The sequence below is a fragment of the Sciurus vulgaris genome (assembly GCF_902686455.1).
Source record: "Sciurus vulgaris genome assembly, chromosome: 11".
Lineage (NCBI taxonomy): Eukaryota > Metazoa > Chordata > Mammalia > Rodentia > Sciuridae > Sciurus > Sciurus vulgaris.
Genome location: NC_136472.1, coordinates 39,256,949 through 39,277,914, shown reverse-complemented (window position 1 = coordinate 39,277,914; position 20,966 = coordinate 39,256,949). Strand labels below are relative to the sequence as shown.

Sequence of the window (20,966 nt, the reverse complement as noted above, 5' to 3'; positions counted from 1 at the left end):
GGCTAATAGCCCAGTCTGTCTCAGCCTCCACGCTGTGCATATTTGCGTGTTTTTGAAAGATGAGAAACAGATCTTTGACTGCAAAGAGTTAACTGAGTGGACTTCTTAGTGATGCAAATGTGGGCAGGAGAAAGGTACTTCTGAAGGTTTTTTGGTTTTGTTTTTTTCCGTCTCCACTGCCCCTCCCTGAGGCCCAGGTGCATAGAGCTGCTCTCCAGGAAGAAGGCAGATTATTTGCATAAGGCAGCCAGGACCTCCCAGTGGGAAGAGACAGAACACAGAGCCCCTGGTGAACTTTCCCCCCTTGATTTGTAATTAGGGAGCTCTTCAGTGGATAGTTACCTCTTACTCCCTCAAGGTCTAATGGCAGGAAAAAAATGCCTAGGGTCTGGTATGCTTCTGTGTACGAGGGGGCACAAACCCCAAACCCAATTTTCTTGAGGAAGGATGAATGTGAGCTAGTGACTCAGGCTCTGACAAAGTTCCAAGGGTTTTCCTGAAACTGCAATGGTTTGGACAGAAGCTTCAGCATCATCAGCTAAGGCTGAGGAGAGTCGTTTCTCTATATGGACACTTTTATGCGATCCAGCAAGCGATGGACACAAGGCAAGTGCAAAGACGTCTGGGCCCCATTGGACAGAGTAATTTGGGGGATGGGAAAGACCTGAGAGAGGCAAAGAGGTCATGGATTTCATGTGTCAGTAATCTCAAATGACTGACTGTTTGCAGTTGAGTTTATGGAGGGCTTCTAACCACCTACGTAGAAAATTAATTCTTTCATCTTATGAGTATTTATTGAGTCCTTATATATCTGACTCTGTTCTGGTATATAAGATCAAACCAATAAAACAGACAAAAATTCATTGACGGGGGGAGGGGAGAAGACAAAATACATATTATAGTATCCCCACCCCACTTTCTTTGGTACGGTGGATTAAACCCAGGGATATTCTACCACTGAGGTACAATCCCCACACCTTTTAATTTTTTTCTTTTGAGACAGTATTTCACTGAGTTACTAAGGTTGGCCTCTATCTTGGCAATCCTCCTGCCTGAGCCTCCGGAGTCACTAGGATTAAAGGCATGAGCCACCATGTCCAGCCTAGGCGAGGGTCTTAAACACCACTTTAGACCACTTTGTGGGTTTTCACTTTTACTCTGAATGACACTGACAGTCCTTGCAAGCAATATTTGAATTAACAGAAAAATAGGAAGAAGAAACACATGGTTTCTTCTATCTTCTGCATCTCATCTCTCTTTGGGGTCATTCCTACACATCCTTTAGATCTGAATTTTCATTCATTCATTACTCACTTGGCTTCTGTAGTTACAGAGGTCTGTGCTTAGAAGGTCCTTGAGCATGGTTTAATGCTCTGCTGTCACAATCTTCTAATCCTCAATAATTTTTGAACAGGGAGCCCTACTTTCTTACTTTGCTTTGGGCCTTGGAGGTGGTAGGTCCTGTTGCTCATCTACTATGTACCACTGCCATGGTGCTGGGGATACAATGGAGTCAAACAAACAAAATGTGCTGTTTTTATAGAACTTTCAGTTTAGTGGAAGAGGTAGATGTTAATCAAATAATCAGACAATAAATGTAAAATTATAAATTAGATGAATGCCATAAGGGAAAGCTATATGGGAATTTGGCTTGGGGATATTGAGATTCTTCTCCAAGGAAGTATTTAGTTGACTCCTGAAGAATAAGAAGTGAACCAGATTTCCTATGGCTTTTTTACCACCCATCTCATTAGATCTTCCTGTTCTATTCTCTCATTGCACCCTGTATGTTCTTATAATATGTTAATACTGTAGTTACTTGTATAATAGCCAACTTTCCTGAGACAGCATAGATCCACAGAGTGTCTCCCTTTTTGCCATTGTATCCTCAAAGCATAACACAGTCCCTGGTACATAGCGAATATTTAATGATTTTTGTTGTTGTTGTTGTTGTTTTTGAGATGGGGTCTCACCATGTTTCCCAGGCTGTTCTTAACTCCCGGGCTCAAGTGATCCTCCTGCCTCAGCCTCTCTAGTAACTGGAACTCTGTAGGTGTGTGTCATTGGGCCCCACATTCAATAATATTTTTAAAGGAAAAGATTATTAATTTAACTTTTTCCTAGTAACCTGCATTTTAAAAGAACTTAGCACTATGAGAAATTTTCCTTTTCTGAAAAACAAACTTCATAAAATGGCTTCATCAGAGTTTTGAATAATTACCTGGATGTTCCTGTTCAGAATGGATTCCAGGAGGAAGAGATTAGAGGTAGAGATTAGGCTAGGACACAATAGGTATACAGTGGAGGAGGGCTTGAATCAATAGTGTTTATTTACTTATGTAGCAACATTTACTAATCAGGCATTGTATTCAGCACTAGTAATTTGATAATTAAAAAAAGATTGCAGAAAGTCCTCCTGGAATTCATCGGATAGTGAGAACTAATATACTGTATAGGGATAAAAAGAAAAAAAAAAATCTTCCCAGTTTCAGCCTCTTCATAAATGTAGCAATGACCACATGTGGAGAATGGAAGCTTTCCATTAGAGGTGGCCTAGAAAAATGTTGGCAAAAATTCTGAAAATTTTAAGTTCTGGTAGAATATTTTCCATGTTTTCAGGATAGATCTCTCTATTATTGTAACTTTCTCCTTTAAGTAACGATTTTATCCTTTCTTTGGTTCTTTTGAGTATTGCTTTAAAAAAAATCAAAAGTAACTAAACACTAAGTGGAAAGAAATGGATCCTCTATTGTTATCATTATGAAAAGTCAATGCCTGGTTTTTCTATTTTGAAAGACTTTTTTCACCTGGTTGAAGAAAACCCATCCCTCATTTGAAAATGTTATTCCCAGTGGCCTTTCTAAGCCTTTTTCTTTTAAAGGCTTTCTCCAAAAACCCTTCTCTCCCCTTTGAAAAGCAGCAGGAAATAAATATGTAGTACTGTATGTGCAGCAAGTTGTCACTCCCTTTGCCCTGCCCCAGATACTGCAATAGAAAATGTCTGGGGATAAACACATCTATGGTAAACTCAATCCACAGGAAGGAAAGAAGCAAAGAAGGACACTTCCATTCCAGAGAGAAAGGTGCTTGGGTTCCCCAAAGGTTAGACATTAATTCAGAACATAAGGAACCAGAAGAAACAGGTGCCAATGAATATTGACTCTGAAGGATAGGTGTTTAGAAGGTCAGGTCTTTCCCAGGGAAAAGTTGGAGACAGGGAGCAGAGACCAGAGGCTTGCTTTATAACCTTGGTCACGTCCCCTAAACTTTGAACCCCTATCTTAGCGTAGGAATTTGGACTTAGGATCGCTACGGTTTTTCATCTCTAAAATTCCATGGTTCTATGATTACGTGGGTTGAAATGGACCATTCTGTTGATTTCCTAGTCTCCAGGAGCGAGGAAACTAGCCTCTGGGGGTGGAACTAACTCGATGGAGAATTATCCACTTAGAGGTGGGCCAACTTGACAGTGTTGGGGTTTTGGACTGCAGAGGTGCTTTTGGAAAATTTCCAAGGGGGCCTTTCCCTCATTCTTCAATCTGGATTGACAGTTCCTTTGACACTTTGGGTTGGGGGAGTGGGAAGGACCTCTGAAAAGATCGGGATTGTTCTTTTGACCAAGCATTTCTCCTTTTCTTATTTTCCAACCCTTAAACAAAACAAAACAAAACCCTGCCAAGAAACAGATCCAAGGGATAGAAAGGGGAATTATGATTACGGAATCTGGAAAGGCCTGTAAAATCCTGCTTCCGCGTTTCAGTCCTCTCTTTGGGTGTTGGGATCTTTTCCGGAACCTGTATTTTTGGCCGAGTGGGCTTTGAGTGAGGTTCAGAACCGCAGAGCGGAGCTGGCGGATGATTGTTTTGCCGGAGGGATGGCGTGAGGGAGCTGAGGACTGGACCGCACCGGCAGCCCGGCGGGCTCCGAGCAACAAGGGCGCGGCTGCGGGCGGACCCCGGGGAGGGGCTTCGCCGAGGCGCCGCGGCCCGAGCCAAGTGGGGCCGCCCGGGCTCGGCGCGCAGCGCGGCCGGGCGGGCGGTGGCGCTGCGGAGGCGGCGGCCGAGATCGGCGGGCGCGGAGGAGGGGCCCGAGATTGGGGCGGCCGGCGGCAGCTGCCTCGGTGACGACTGCCGGCAGCGCGGCGCCCCGAGGAGACCGAGCCGCGGGCCCCGCCGTCGCCGCCTCTCCCGCTGTCTTCCTTTTCCTCCTCTCGCAGCCCCCGGGGCGTCAGGAATGGGCCCCAACCGCCGTGGGCCCCGCATCCCGCGCCACCCGTAGGCCCAGTTGCCGGAGGCCGGCCGGCCGGCTTCTCACTCTCCCTGGCCCCAGTCTAACCGTCCCCACTCCAGATCCCCGGGAAGGAAGATGAGGGAGACGGGCCCGGCGCTCAGCAGCCAGAGCAGCAGCAGCAGCCGCGGTCGGGGGAGGGTGTTTCGCGGTTTCCTCTCAGCCGCCAGGACAAGATGGCAGCGGCCGCGGAGAGGGGCTGAGCCCGGGCTTGGTGGTGCCGCCTGCTGAAGCGCCTGGCTCCTTGTTCCCGGCACGGCCCCGCGACCACCCCGGACATGCTCAGGGCTGCGGCCGCCCGAAGAGGGGAGAGCGCGGGCCTCTAGGAAGGTAAGGGAGTTGTGCGAGGCACCGCGCCTGGGGTGGGGGGATCGGATCTGTTCGGGGGCCTGCGCCTCGGTGGCCAGCGGACCCGCCAGCCGGACCCCGGCGGGCCCAGATCTCCTCGGAGCGGCCCGCCCCCGTCGCGGGTAAGTGTCCCCATCTGCATCCCCAGCGCTCTCGCACTCCGGGTTTCCGCCCCAGCTCCCGCCGTGTGGCCCAGCCCCGGCGGCTCCTCGGAGGCCGGCGCCACGCCAGGCCTGAGGCTGCCGGACGCGGGGGCCGCGCGTGGTTCCTGCACGCGGTGGCGCAGCCTCCGGGAAGCCGCCTTGGCCGGGCCGGGCGGACCCGGCCTCCTCTTGCCAAGGTTGCGCAACGGCTCTTCCCAGCAACCGAAGTTTTGTTTAACCCCACAGGGGGGCCGCTCTCGCCCTGCGCAGCCCTAGGCCGTAACTACGGAGACCTCTTTCCTTTCATTAGGAGAACAAACACAAACACGCGCACGCACGCCACCGAAGTGCCCCAGCCAGTGGCTGTGCCCGGGGCTCTGTGGCCCCGTCACCGGCGTCGCGGAACCGCGGCTTTGGAGGGTGTCAACTCTGGGGACGTGCGTGCGTGTGATTGTTGGGGAGGAGAAATGTGATCCGCGGCTCTGCGTCCCCAGCGGCGGCGGGAGGAAGGCGTGGCGGCCGCGCGGCGGGGCTGTTGCCGGCTTCTCTCGTTACGGTGGCGGCCGCCCGCTTTCCTTCGCCGCACTGGGAGAACTCGCGGAAAGACTTGGGATGAGAATGTCTGTTTTCCTGTCGGGGGGGAGACGGCTGTTTTAAAATGGTACGTGGCTCTCGGGAAAGCCTGTTTCCCGGTCTTATCTGTGCTTGAGGAATTGCGCTAAAGGGTGTGTGCGTGAATTACCTTGGACCTGTTACAGAGTAGTCACAACACGTTCAGTCCTTGAACCGTGTTTTCACAACCCCTTGCTGGCCTGCTAGGGAATTTATTTTTCCACCTGTCAGTTCGCTGCTTATAAGGAGCTTCTATTTGCAACAGCAGAGCTTCCCCCCAGATTTCAGATTATCGTCCGGTTTACAGGCAAAGCTCATGGTTGGTTCTATTGTCAACTTTGTTTTGTTGTCTCTGGCGCAGGGCTGGAAAAGTTAGCCGGTAAACCAGGCTGTGCTTAGGCGTACCTTCGAGTTGTTTGGAGATCGGCCGATTTATTTATTTATTTTTCTATTTTAAGTATTCCTTAGCCGTAGTTTCTAAAGTGGGAGTACTTATATTCCAACCATTTCAGTTAACATCCAGATTTTGATTGCTGGGTGCTTTAACATTTTTTAAGAGGGTCCCTTTCTGATCAGATTTTTGGTGAAAACTTTTCATCAGGATTGAGGGGGGCTTTGTTTATTTCCCAAGAAAAATCTTTTAATCTTCCATTCACATTTAATATTTCAGAAGCTGGGCAAATCTCACCATATGTTTGATAAGTCTAGATTCTGCTTATGTTTGCAAGTGCAGTGCTAATTTTATACAATGAGCAATGATAAGGTTTAGATAGGTCATGATTAAGCTTAGTATTTTAAGAAAACATGACCGATCTTTAAAACTGTTTTTATAGTTTAATTGATTATTTTATGCCTTCATGCCACTTACTAGTAATTGAAATTTGACCCACCAGAGTTTTTTTTAGTTAGCAAGGTATTTCTTGGTATATTCATGGCTGCATTCATAATGTATAGGGAACTTGTATTTATGAAATACAATGCTTAACCTGTGTGAGCTTTGTTTTTCTTAGATTTAAAAATTCTTTATATGTGTGTTAAGGTAAAGATGTGCAGAAATATTTGATTTTTGGGTGTTCCATTGTGTTTTGGATTTATGGAAAAATTTGTTCCTTGGGTCCTTCCTACTTCCTACTCCCCACTTTCTTCTAAGAAAAAAATATTTGTGGAGAACTGTAGATTAAAAAACTGTTTTAAACAGGTAAGGTGAGCTCGAAGTCTAGAACAGAGCTGGCCATTAAAGGTTTCAAATTTATATTTGGACATTGCTGACTACAGTAGCTAAACATACATATTAGGCAAGCAGATCATAACACAGTGAGACAGTCCTAGTTTATTGTCATAATACTTTTTCCATTGAACTAGTCATTATCTTGTTTATAAACCAGTCATTGGCTTCTGGGCATGGGGTTTTAAAGTCACATTAAAGTGGATGGTTTGTATGAGATAATTCTTGTAAACATGCTTGAAAAGAAGCTGTAGATCATATTATTTTAATTTTTTGGATGGTCTGTCATAGGATACCATAAAATAAGGGGGCAAATTACAGAGATAGGTTGCTGTAGCAAGTATGGCATTGACACATAGACTTTACAAATAATGCAAAGTATTGAAAAATTATTGTTATTTTTTGGTATGGGAATTGAACCCATGGGTGCTTTTCCACTGAGGTATATACCCAACCCTTTTTATTTTTATTTTATATTATTTTATTTATTTATTTTTGTACCAGAGATTAAACCCAGGGGCACTTAACAATGAGCCACATCCCCAGATCTTTTTATTTTTTGTTTTGAGACAGGGTCTCCTTAAGTTGCTTAGGGCCTTGCTAAGTTACTGAAGCTGTCCTTGAACTTGTGATCCTCCTACCTCAGCCTCCAGAGCCACTGAGATTACAAGTGTGCACCACCATGCTCAGCCCTTTTTACTTTTTTTGCGACTTTAAGAAGCATCAGCTATTAAATGAAGTTTTTGATTGAACTTTTGTTTGAAATATTTGATTCCTGAACACTGAAGGCATAGGAAGGAGGAAGGGAAAAATGTTAACTCCAGAATGCGGAAATATTGTTACTCAAACATGATTCATATTCATTTAATGGCATACTCGTTTGAATGTTATTTTCCATTTGAATGTTAAAATGATTCTGGTTACTGTTGAAGTTACCTTTGTCAGGTAAGAGGAGTTAGCTTACTAAATACTGTTCTCATTGCAGTAGTTCAGCAAGTATGATAGGTAGACTAGGGTTACACTATTGATGGTTAATTCAAAGGCATAGAAATGTATTTGCCATTGCGACTTCACATGCATTTAGATGTGAAAAGACCTCATGGCAACATTTAGATTTAAGGATGTTCTAAGAACTTGAAAGTCTCTATATTTAAAATATCCTATCGCAAGTTGTAATTCATGCATCCTAGTAGAGGACTAGAATAACTTGATATATGATTTTATTGTTGCTGCCAAAATAAATATTCCTGTTTAAAATTTGTGGGTTGCAGCTGTCCTAGTTGCTTAATGTTCGTAGTTGAGACTTCCAATATGGTATTTAACTTGGAAGTTACTTCTGAAGGCTACTAAAACTTTGTTAAAATGGAAGACTGTATCAACTGTTTATTTGTATTTTAAAGTTACTCTCCTTCCTCCGCACCTTAACTGGGATGTAGTATTATTTCTCTTTGTGGGTATAGAGGAACCTTTTGCTAGAAACTTTGTCATGGCAAATTTTATATGATACAAATGTAATTCAAAAGAATTTTCTTAAATGCCCTTACTGATTCTGGATCCAGCTGTTTAAAAGACATATCTTATTGGGCATGGTGGCGCATGCCTGTAATCCCAAGGGCTCCAGAGGCCGAATCAGGAGTATTGGCAAGTTCGAGGCTAGCCTCAGCAACTTACTAAGGCCCTAAGCAACTTAGACCCTGTCTCAAAACAAAACAAAACAAAAAAAAATAAAAAAATAAAAAGGACTAGGGATGTAGTTCAGTGGTAAAGCACCCTGAGTTAAATCCCCAGTAGCAAAAAGGAGGAAAAAAAAAACATATCTTGCCTAGTCCCTTTAAACACTTAACATAACTTGAATAAGGATATTTTTTTTTTTTGTTTTTTTTTTTTTTTTTTTTTTTTTTTTTTCTTTCTTGGTACCAGGGATTGAACTCCGGGGCACTCAACCACTGAGTCATATCCTCAACCCTATTTTATATTTTATTTAGAGACAGGATCTCACTGAGTTGCTTATTAGCACCTTGCTTTTGCTGAGGCTGGCTTTGAATTAGAAATCCTCCAACCTCAGCCTCCCCAGCCTCTGGGATTATAGGCATGTACCACCAGGCTTGGCCGAATAAGGAAAGTTTTGAATCAGTGGAGATTTAGGGTAGTCAGAGCATGTGTGACCAACTTAAGAAGTATATAGAGTTTACTTCTTTTGGTTGAGTTGGGACAGTTAAGAGTGATTTTGGGGAAAACAGTATTAGTATGCTGCTATTACAGCTTTGTCATAGCTGTCTTTTGGATCTTACTCATTCTGGGACAAAAGTAGAATAGATATTTGGAGAATATATGTTGTAAATTTTATATAAGTGCTTGTCAAATTAGACTTTATTTTAGGGGATCAGGCTGCTCTCAGTTGATACTTGGGCCATATGTCCCTAAACAAAGGCAACATATTGCCTTGATTCTGAGACACCACTGTTACGTTAGGGACCAAGAGCCTCTGCTTTTGCTACTTGTGAGGAAATTAAAAGTGATGAGTATTGACAAGATTGTATTTTTAGGGTGGCTTCTATGATTTGGGGACACTAAGAAGATTTGCCTCTCCCCCTCCTTTCCCCCCCAGAGATTGAACCCAAGGGTACTTTTACTGCTGAGCTACATCCCTGGCCTCCTCCACCACCACTTTTTTTTTTAAATCTTGTGACAGTCTTATTAAATTGCCCAGGCTGGCCTCAAATTTGTAGTCCTCCTGCCTCAGCCTCCCAAGTCACTGGGATTACAGGCATGTGTCACCATGCCTGGCTAACTTTGTCTTATTGGGTGGTTAATGCCAAGTCAGTACTTTAGAAAGCTCTATTTTTCCAATAAAGTTTTTTTTTTTAATCCCCCCCCTTTTTATTTTCCTTCAGTAGTGGGATGAATCTGGGGCCTCATGTGTGCTTGGCAAGTGCATTACCAATGAGCTATGTCTTCAACCTAATTTTTATTTTGAGACAGGGTCTTACTAAGTTGCCTAGGCTGGCCTTGAACTTTTGATCCTCCTGCCTCAGCATCCCAAGTTACTATTGCAGCCACCTGCCACTCCATCTAACAGAAAGTTTTTGAAATGAGATAAACCAAGGACAGTACTTTTGATCTTAAATATATTTTGTTAACTCAAACCACATGATTTCTCTAATTTTCTAAAATGAAAATTTTCACTCCCTTTGGAGACTGAGTGGGAGGGAGGAGGTGAGGCAGGTAAGAAACGGGAAGCTGGGGGGAAAGAGTTAGGTATAATTGGATTTGGGAGACCAAATCTGTTGTGACTTAAGTGTCTGTTGTTGGAGATCAGAGTTCACATAGTTAATAAAGACAGAAAAAATTGTGATAGCTTCAGGGAAAGACCAAGAATAAGCTGGGGATACCTGCTCAATGGTCAATCTTGTGAAGTAGCTTAATTTTTTAAATCCTTTTCCCTTCTCTGCCACCTTCTTTGTCTTTTATTTCTTGAGTCTAAAACACTTTCCCTTAATGTAGAACTTAAAGGTGATAAACTTTCCATATAACTTGAAAAAAATCTTACAGACCTAACCTGAAATCAGAAGCATGCAAAGCATACAATTGAATATTGCAATTAAAAGAGTTTTGCCTTATAGGATTCATTTTTAGTTTTTGAAGATCCTTAAGAGTAAAACTAAACAGCTGGGTGTGGTGGCACTCATCTGTAATCCCAGTGACTCTGGAGACTTGGGCAGAAGGGTTGCAAGTGCCATTCCAGCCTCAGCAATTTAGGGAGGCCTTGTCTCAAAATGAAAAATTAAAAGGACTGGGAATGTTGCTCAGTGGTAAAGCACCTCTGGGTTCAATCCTCAGTACCAGTAACCAAAAATCCATACCCAAACCCAAACCCAAACAAACAAATAAACAAAAAACTAATTTATATTTAATACTACATCAGTCTAGGTTTTTCAAACTATGGATTTAAACTCAGACTTTTGATACCTGTCACACAGTCCATTTTACCTTCTGAGATAAACATCCCCCTGCTTTTTTGTTGTTGTTGTTGTTGGTGGTGGTGGTGGGCATGAAATCAGGGGTTGGCACATACATGCCAAGCATACCCTCTACCCTTCTACCCTCTACCCTCTACACTTCCAGCTCAAACATTTCTTTTTGTTAAATGACTAGATTTCCAGATTCATTTTCACCTTTCATTTTCTTTTCTGTTAGCCCTTAAAAAAATAAAAATAGGATTGCCCTTAGAAGTTAGAGATTTAATTTTGGGAAAAAGAATAAAGGGACGCGTACTATGCTTTAAAAAAATTTTTTTTTTAGTTGTTGATGGACCTTTATTTTGTTTATTTTTCTGTGATGCTAAGGATTGAACCCAGTGTCTCACACATGCTAGGCAAGTGCTCTACCACTGAGCCCTAGCGCCAGCCCAGTATTTGCTCTTTTGAGCTATAACTTTTGTCTTTAGACAAAGATCTAAGTTGTGATAGAGTGATTCTTTAGTGTTACCTTTTGGTCTCGTTGAAAGTAAGGGAATGTCAGAGTTGGTCACATTTAACCTTTCATCCCTCCATAATTGATAACGCTAGAGAACATATTCTAATTGGAAAAAAATTGTTTAGATATGGTAGGCATTAAAATAATCAGATCAATAGAGTTGTGTCACTCCCCTTTTAAACATTTTATAGCTATTTATTATAAATTAGCTTTGATTATATATGGATTGCCAAGAAAATCCTTTTAAAGTCTGATTGAAACTTGGTTGTATTTAAGTAGTCAGATATTCTACCTTAAAAATTAACAGAAGTGCTTGATTTGCTAAAAAACATGTTTATTAACTTCAAATTCTTTAAGTCCCCCCCTACTTTGTTGCAAATTATTAGTAAATTTATTCAAAATATTTTAGATATTTTAAAAACAAAATTATAAATTTTGAAACACAGGAATTAACTTGCTTATAAAAAGTTTCCTGTCCTATGAAGCTGTTATATGAAGGCCCAAACATATCATTTTTGTATGTTTCAATTGTGTTTTGTCTATTTTATCATACAAGGAGATTCTTGTAAGTTTGGTAAACTATATGACTTTAGATATATAATACTACAGTTTTAAATAGTTAATAAGTTAGAGTGATGACATTGAAAATTGAACCTGATTTCCAGGGACAGAGCTTCCAAAATATGATTTATATTAGTAATTCTGAGGGCTTTAAGTATATGATTTATTACAACTTCTATTGAGAAATTATATAGGGTTTGGTGACATAAAATCACAATGAAAATTATAGCCCATGGCTAGATGCTGTGCTTCCCTATATTCTTAAAATGACACAAATCATGTTCTGGGCCAACTGTAATCAGACAATTTTGGTGGAGACAGTATTAGATACTGTTGCAGTGTATCATTGTTATTTTATTTTTTTCCCCTGTAGTATATTAATAGTAGTTTTTTATTTTAATATAAAATTAGATAAAAATAATATTGGGTTAAAATATTAGATTTGAATTCATTTAGTATGCTTTAAATAGTTTTTGTAACTGGATTATAGACTAGCTACAAAAAAGGAAATTTTATTACAGCAGATACAACAATGATAAAATATTAAATTTTTTTTTTTTTTTTTTTTAGTGCATTGTAGTAATACGGAAGACATTTTCTCCATTTTGATTCCCAGTATTTCCTGTTTCCTCTTCTCCTTCTTCCCCTTGATGCCTTTCCTCTAGTGTTGGTTTTCCTTCTATTTATTTATGTTTTAATTGGTGCATTATAGTTATATATACAAGTGGAATTCATTGTGATGTAGTCACGTATGCATATACCTTAATTTGGTCAATTTTATCCCCCCATTTCCTCACTTTTCCCATCCCTCCGCTTCCATCCCCTTCCTTGACTCCACTGCTCGCCCTTCTGTAAACTATTTTTATGAAAACCAATTTTTTGGTACTGAGGATTGAACCCAGGGTGCTTAACCATTGGACCACATCCCCAGCCCTTTTTATTTTTCATTTTGAGATAGGGTCTAAGTTGCTTAAGGCCTTGCTAAGTTGCTAAGGCTGGCCTTGAACTTGTGATCTTCCTGCCTAAGCCTCCTTAGTCACTGGGATTACAGGTGTATGCCTCCGTTCCTGGCTGAAAATTATTTTATCTAGTACATGTTCTGTCCTCAGTAGGCAAAATCAAACAATTAGACTATCAAACTAGTGAGCTTTGAGAAAAAAGTTTATAACAAAAATAAAATTGATAAAGTTTTTGTCTTTTTTTTTTCCTTCCTAGTACTGGGGATCTTACCCAGGGCCTTACACATGCTGGGAAAGCATTCTACCACTGAGCTACATCTTTTTTTATTTATTTATTTTTTTTGTAAACAAATGGGGTACAACTTGTTCCTCTGTTTATACATGAAGTAGAGGCATACCATTTGTGTAATCATACATTTACGCAGGGTAATGGTGTTTGATTCATTTTTTTTTTTTTTTTTTTCCTTCTCCCTCACCCCTCCCACCTACATCTTTTTTATTTTATATTTTGAGACAAGGGCTGGCTCTGGTGCCCAGGCTGGCCTCAAAATCGTGATTCTTCTGGTTTAATCTTGTGAGTTGCTGGAGTTACAGGCCTGTGTCACTGTGCACGGCCAGTAGTCTAATTGTCTTATAGAAATATACTATGTTAATTTAAATCGGGAGATTTTTAGATCTGGTTAATAATCCAGTTTTCTTGTTCTCTCATGTTTTTTCTATTGTTTCTGGACATACCTAGTTCTCATATTGCTTGAGAAAATTGTGTTAGGTTTGCCTTTTCTAACTCTATTTTCTTCCTCCTACATTTGGAATGCAGTGTCCTCTAAATTTTATTTCCATGCCAACCTGGGGAAGGAAGATAAAAAGTAAAACATTTTGGAGATACCTTTAAGATTGTTGAAATTACAAGCTGTAACTTACTTGAAACCAATATAAGAAAGGGATGTTAATATTGCACTTCATTTGTGTAAATTAAAAATAGTCTTTTTGTTTTTTTTGCAGTGCTGGTTATCCACTCCAGGGCCTGCTACATCCTAGGCAAATACTCTACCACTGAGTTATACATCCAGCCTGGTTTATCATGGGGCTCTTAAAAGTGAAAGTATACGCAGGGCATATATTATGTTGTGTTACCTCTACTATAATTGTGTAAAATCTACATAATGAAACTTGACAATTTGGTGATATTTTGATATTTTTATACATATTTTTGTATATATGTATTTAAAATTGCTTTCTGTGTGGAAGCTCACTTAGGATGTTTGGGACTGTAACAATTGTTGCCAATGACTTTGAATAGAAAATTCTTGGAGTGTTTGACTTGCCAGTTGCCCTAAGCCTAGTGTGGCATATCTAAAAGTATGTCTACTGGCTCATTTTTTTCTTTTTTTGAAATAGGATCTAACCATGGTTGTCTGCGCTGGCCTTGAACTCCTGGGCTGAAGGGATCCTCTTGCCTCAGCTTCTTGAGTAGCTGAGACTACAGGCACATACCACCACTCCTGGCTTTCTAGTAGTTATTATTTAACTTGAAAAATCTCTTTAAAGCATTTCATTTCACTGCTGATGGTATATCTAGCCTGAAATTGGTTCCTGTTAATTAGAATAGAAGAAGATGAACTACCTTACTTCATGATCTATTAGAAGTTACAGACCATTATTGGGAAAGCTACATTTAAAAGATTTGGGAAAGTATCTAAATTGTTCCTTCAGATCAGTAACTATGGTCTACAGGTTTTATATCCTCTCAAGTGCATAATAGCTATTGGGGAATCAACTATGTTGTTATAAAAGCAGTGAAATAACTGACATGCCTATTCCACTTACTTACCTTACTCAAAGTATGACGTCTTTATTGCCTAGTTTTACAGGTATCTGACCAAATATTTGTAAATGTGTCATCTACACATTTTATTTCTCAAAGCCATGCTGTTTCCTGTGGAGAGGTCAGTGTGCATGAGCTTCCTCCAGCTTTCCAACTTGCTGTCTCTGAATGTAATGCAAACAGTATACACAAGTGTGCTTTTATTCCTTTCCCAAGAAAAGAAATGGGTCTTTGTCCCTTTACGATGACTCCTTATTCTCTATGTGTGTTCAATCCTAGATCGTGTTTTCCATATTGTTAGTTCGTTTCAGAACATCAAGTACCCCCTTTCTTTGACTCTTTCTCTTTAACCTTGTAACACGCTCAGCTTTCTGGAATCTTAAGCAGCCATTTCCAAGTGGGTCTCCCCAAGTCTGTGTATCTATTTCCTTTTTCTGTTTCTTTCAGATTTCTGCAACATTTGTCCATGTAGTTCTGTTCATGCTGTTCTAGTAAAATTACTCCCATTAAGATGCCCAGTAGTTTTGTGTGTGTGAAGATAAGTTCTTTTTAAAGTTTGTTCTAATTAGTCCGGTAGTGTTGTTTGTTTGTTCTTCTGGGTTTTATTTTGAGGTGCTGGGGATTGAACCCAGGGCCTTGTACATGCAAGGCGAGCACTCCACCAGCTGAGCTATATCCCTAGTCCTAGTCCAGTAGTTTTATTCACTCCTTGAGAAGATTGATTCTATTGTATCTCCTACTCAATTTTGAGTGTCCAACCCATATTTTGAACTGTGGAATGATTGTTTTTTTCCCCACAGTATCTCAAATTGAGTTTTTATTTTATTTCCAAATTTGTTCCTTTTTCCCCACATTTGGCATCCTCATTCTGTTGCAGTTTGATTTTGAAACTTTAAATCTGAAAATATTTGTATCTTGTGGGTGTATTAATAAGAACTGTACAACTGCACTTTGCAAAGCACCATTTGGTAGTAGTTGTCATTATCAAGTCTCCTTTCTGGGAATGCTATACTAAGAAAATTAAAAATGTACAAAAACTGTTTATGTGAAAATGTTCTTTGCAACTCAAATAAATCATGAAAAAGTTGGAAAAACAACAACATAGCAAATGATATGTACATAGTAAAATGGTACACTGTTATATAAAATAGTAATTAAGAGACCCTGTGAAAGAACGAATGGGGATGTCAGGCTATACATGTAATTTTGATTGTTTAATAAAATGTGCATTAAAATGACTGGAAGGAAATAGGGTCTTTTCCCTGAACATTTTAAATTTTATAATCATCAATTTAAAGATGATTGCTCTACTGAAATTCAGCCTCTATCTGGTGTGGATAATTTGTGCTTTTCCTGATTTCATAGTAAAACATTTTTAAAATTCATATTACTGTACCCATTCATTTTAATAGTCAGTGTTAGTCAGGCTTAGTGATAATTTTTAGTTTCCATGGTTCTATGAATAAGTAATATTTTCAATATTACTGTGGTAAACTTTGCTATACAATAACTTCTTGGCATGCATCACACACAATTAATAGGTAATCATTATTTTTGTTTCTAAAATTCTGTGTAAATGCCTGAAAAATGGCCTGAGGTCAATTTTGGCGCATAGGAAACTTAGTTATTCGAGAATCAGTTTCTCATCAGTAAGCTGTGACTACTTTGTAGCCATTTTCAGTCAACTGATAAAATGCATTTTTCTTTATTTTATTCCTTGGTACCCTGAATAGCCTTGTTTTTGGGTTTAAAGTGTGTTAGTTATAAGTTATACATGTAACTTTGAAATGAAATTTTAATATCTCTTTTTTACTTGTTATCGGTATGTATTTAGAAATCTCTTCAGGCAGATAAGTCTGAAGAAGTAAGTTTTATAAGTTCTGACGGTGTAATTTTTAGTACCATATATTGACATGTGACTTTTTACAATTAATTGTAAAAGAAAAATCTTAGTTTTTCTATGAAACATGCAGTGAAAGAAAGATGTTTATGTGACTGTTTCTAAGTCCATATCAGTTTGTAGTTTTAATGTACAACTTATACAAGCAATGCAACAATGTGCCACTTAATGATTAGAGGAAGCCAGAGCCAAACAGAAGCAGATCTAATAGTTTTCTAAGAATTCAGTGTGCATTCTTGGAGGTACTAAGAAGCTGCTTGTTTTCTTTCCTCTTTAAGACTTTGTAAATTATATTGTTCTTCTATAGCTTGTTCTGGCTTTCTTAAGAAGACATATTATAGATCTCTACCCTGTCCTCTTCTTCAAATTTAGTCATGAAAATAAGACAAATAAAGATATTCTCATTTCTGTTCCTCTTGCTGTTTGGCTTGATACCACAGGGACGTCTGAAGCCATTGATGAAAGGCCATCTTCAGTTGACAAGACAACATGTGAAAAACCTGGGTAGTGGTGTACACCTGTAATCCCAGCTATTGGAGTGGGGGTGAGGGGTTGAGGCAGGAAGATCACAAGTTCAAGGCCAGCCTCAGCAATTCATTGAGACACTGTCTCAAAATACAAAATAAAAAGAACTGGGTTGTAGTTCAATGGTAGAGTGCCCTAGTACTGAAGAAGAAGAAGAAAAGATACTTGGGACAGTTAAACTTTGAAACTTAAAAAAGAAGACAAGCCTATAATCCTAGTGACTCAGGAGGCTGAGGCCAGAGGATTGCAAGTTCAAAGTCAGCCTCAGCAATTTATTGAAACCCTAAGCAACTTAGCAAAGCCCCATTTCTAAATGAAAAATAAATAAATAAATAAAAAGGGTTGGGGATGTAGCTCAGTGATAAAACACCCCTGGGTTCAATCCTCAGTACCAAAAGGAAAAAACAAAAACAAAGAGTTTCTACATTAGAAAGGTTTTGGAAGGTACTTCATTGAATTCCTTAAAGAGAGCACTTAAATAAAGTACTATTCTGACAACATAAATCCAGGTAGAAAAAAATACTTTGAATTTAGCAGTGTAAAACACAGTAAGACCATATAGGATATTAATTTGGAAAGTATAAATTAAAATTACAGTTAAAATTTGAAAAGTCCTCAGATATCTTTAGTAAAGCTTTTGAAAAAAACAAGTACCATAATCAAGCTTATGCTGTAAATGTTGGTCTTTTTAGCTCATACAAATGAAAAACTTAGATGTATGTGAGAAAGGGGGATCCCAGCCACTGTGTCACTTCACTGGTTTTATAGAATTTTACTTCTTGTGATGTACATTACTCTGGAATTATAATTCTCTTTCAGATATGAATGTAGAGTGTTATAGTATGGGAAGTACAAAATGGAAATCTATAGAAGGTGGTTTAGGTTAGCCCATAATTTAGGAAAATTTTGTAAAACTTGACCTTGATTCTATAAATGTTCATTCAGAGCTTTGAATCATTCTCTCTTACAAAGTCTTATTGGTCAGCAGAATTTTTTCTTTTACTATTGTGTTAGCTGTGGGCATTTGATCAGATTATTCATGTAGGATTTGACTTCATCTGTTGATTTATTTCAGAGATAGATTAGGTGGGGAGATCTTAGTAAAGATCATTTGGACTTGGCCTTCTTAATCTTTAATGTTTTGTATTTATGTTTGTCTGAAAGTTACATATTTTTTTTTAAAAAAACTTTTTAAAAAAATGTTTTTTAGTTGTCAGTGGATTTTTCTTTTATTTATTTACTTACATGTGGTGCTGAGAATTGAACCCAGGTCCTCATACATGTAAGGCAAACACTCTACCACTGTGCTACAACCCATATATTTAAAAATAAAAGTGTTGTGGTTTTCTTTCGGCAGATTTTCTTATCAAGCAGAAAAACAAGCAGTTGGCTCTCTATTAAGAGAGTTGTTCATAACCCAAACTTATATATAACTGTATACTTTTTTAAACAACCCACTAGTAGATATTAGCCATTGTATGAAGAATTTAAGTAAAAAGTTTTCTTCTGAACATGTTTTATAAACTAAATTGTAATAGTTGCTGTGAAGAAAGAGTTTCAGGTGAGCATTTTATCTTCTTGTCTTTTTGTATTTCCATTTCTGATTTTTTATTTTGTATGGCTTTGAAAAGATCTAGGGAATTATCCATCTTAGTAAGAATAATCCATTTTCTAGACTTGATAAAGTATGGATTTGTCCTGGTAGGGTGATTTCTAGCACCTTTGAAATGTCCAGCAGGTCATTTTCTGTTCCAAAAGTTGGAACGTTTTGCTAAGTCAGATGAAGCTTGTTATTTAACATGCTGATTTGTGTTATAGTCAACACATTCTCTAGATGCTTTGTTCACAATACTGCTGGAAAATACCCAAGACTTTAGTGTTTTTTCAAATAAATGTTTTGTAGGCACCTCGGATAGTAGGCCCAGTTTATGAAGTTTTTATAATTTGTGGTGGTTCATTTATGTGAAATAGTTCAGTGTTATTTCCTGGATAGAATACTGGTGAAAGAATTTGTTAATAATAGATATTTAAAATAGTGACAATTGATCGATGAAGTGTTAAACTCATGTACTCTTTACACCAACAACTTATTTTCTCATATATCCTGCCTTTTATTTCTAAGAAGACATGTTTTGTCTTTCACAAATATGCATTTAAAGCAAATTAATAAATGCAGTTGTACTTTCTATTGTCTAAATATTACTAGTTGTGTAGTTCTACTTTCTAATTTCTATTATTAGAGCCCTGTACAGACTAGTGTTCTGTCTTTTCAAAAATGAAAAGGCTTTTTTATTGTCAAAAATTTATTGGATCACGTAATGAAATTTTACTTTTAGTCTATTGATCGAGGAAATTATAGTCTGATCAAAAGCTTCAAAAACTATTATGAATTAAGTAGTACTTGTAAATAAAAAAAATTGCTGCATATGAACACTCTTTTTTTCTTTTTCAACCAAATCTGGCTAATAATCCCAGGGATTTGTATTCCTGACAATTCTAGATTTTAGGTACTCTGAGCCATGCCTAAGATATTCAACAGTTGTTTCACAAATAAATGACCCTCAAATAGCAACCTCATTCCAAAAGATATTGTTGTCTTATCACTCATATTCTTGACATCTGACAAAGAATTGCTTTCATATAACTCATCATTTGACAAAAATTATGAACTACAGAAAAGTTGCAAGAATAGTAAAGAATTCATGTACATCTTTCAATTAGATTCTTCAAATGTTAACATTTTATCCCTCTTGTCTTTACCTTTTCTCTTGATATGAATCTTTTTTACCTTTTTTTTTTTTTTCTGAACTTTTTGAGTAAACTGCAGCCATACTGTCCCTTTAACCCTAATTATTTCCTAAAAGCAAAGACAGTTTAGTTAGGAATCTTTAGTTTTTTTGTGATCTGAAAAGTTCTTCAGACTTTGTATTGCTTTGATATCTTCATTTGAAGAATTCTGTTAGTTAATCTAGAGTAGACCTCACTTTGGATAGAGTAGTTTTTTTTGTATTTAGGAATACCAGATGAATGTGTTCATTTTTGTGGTCCATACAAGAATAGGCTAGGCTGGTTTGCCCATTGTAATTTTTGGGCCCCTGTTCTGTCTAATAAAAATTTACATAATAGGAGATGCATCAAGTGAATATGTTGTTACTAGTAATTTTAACTTTGATCACTTGGTTAGGGTGTTGTATGTTGAAATTATGCGTCAAGAACTGTAAAGGGTCTTGCCAGTAAAAAGTTAGCCTTGGATGTTGGGAGAAGATAGGAGACTCCTGGGTCAGAGATAAAGGACTTCCTTACTCATGGCTGTAGCAGTAGCCAGTGTGTCAGTCTTTTTGTGTTGGTTTCCTGACTTACTTTCCACAGTGTTATGTGAACAAAACCAGGTGACTCCTGCACAAAATGAGTTGCATTATTGGAGAGGAATCCAAAGCTTAGGAAACTTGCATCTTTTGTCAGGGATCATAAGCTTGCCTGACCTTTGCCAAAGTAGAGGGAGAGGGGTATTATCTTTATCATACCGGATATTAAACAGTATGCCTTTGCTTAGGAGAAAGACACAGTCTTTATGATCTAAGCATTTGCTATACAAATATCCTTAAGAAGAGACTCTAAAAGAAAGGCAAAGTGCGAAAAAACATGAGAGACCCATAGAAATTGTCACCTAACAGCAGTATCCTGTTATTTCTCAAACTTTGACACACTAGGTTTTCTTTTTTTCTTTTTTTTTTTCTTCTATTTTTTGAGACAGGATCTCCCTAAATTACTGAGACTGTCTTCAAACTTATGATGTTCCTACCTTAGCCTCCTCAGTCACTGAGATTATAGGCATGCGCCACCCTGCCTGGTTCACACATCAATTTTTACATTCATTGGTAATACTTGTTTGAATTATGATTGATTGTTGCCAGGTGGTGAATTTTAAAATTTCATTATTCCTTTACATTTTCTTTCTCTTGATTTATTTACCATGTCTCATACCTGCCTCTTCCTAGGATAACTTCCCAAGTGAACTATCTAAATGCAGACCTTTAAAAAAAAAAGACATTTAAGGGAACTCAGGTTAAGTCACAAGGTACCTCAAACTTAGCATTTCTGAAAT

General features: G+C 38.7%; 1 protein-coding gene across 7 annotated transcripts in view; it reads left to right on the top strand.

Annotated features, from left to right (window-relative positions):
• The first annotated feature begins 247 nt into the window (after positions 1-247).
• HIPK3 (homeodomain interacting protein kinase 3) overlaps positions 248-20,966 on the top strand; it is a 92,475-nt gene continuing 71,756 nt past the window's right edge. For 2 of the 7 annotated variants that reach the window (XM_079103069.1, XM_079103064.1), the window contains exon 1: positions 248-606. In XM_079103069.1, coding sequence (XP_078959195.1) covers positions 567-606 — 40 coding nt within the window. In that variant the 5' untranslated portion in view covers positions 248-566. Of the gene's footprint in view, positions 607-4,114; positions 4,618-4,661; positions 5,440-5,479; positions 5,710-20,966 lie in introns of those variants that run through there. The other 5 variants (XM_079103070.1, XM_079103065.1, XM_079103066.1 and 2 more) reach the window with 4 other exon arrangements.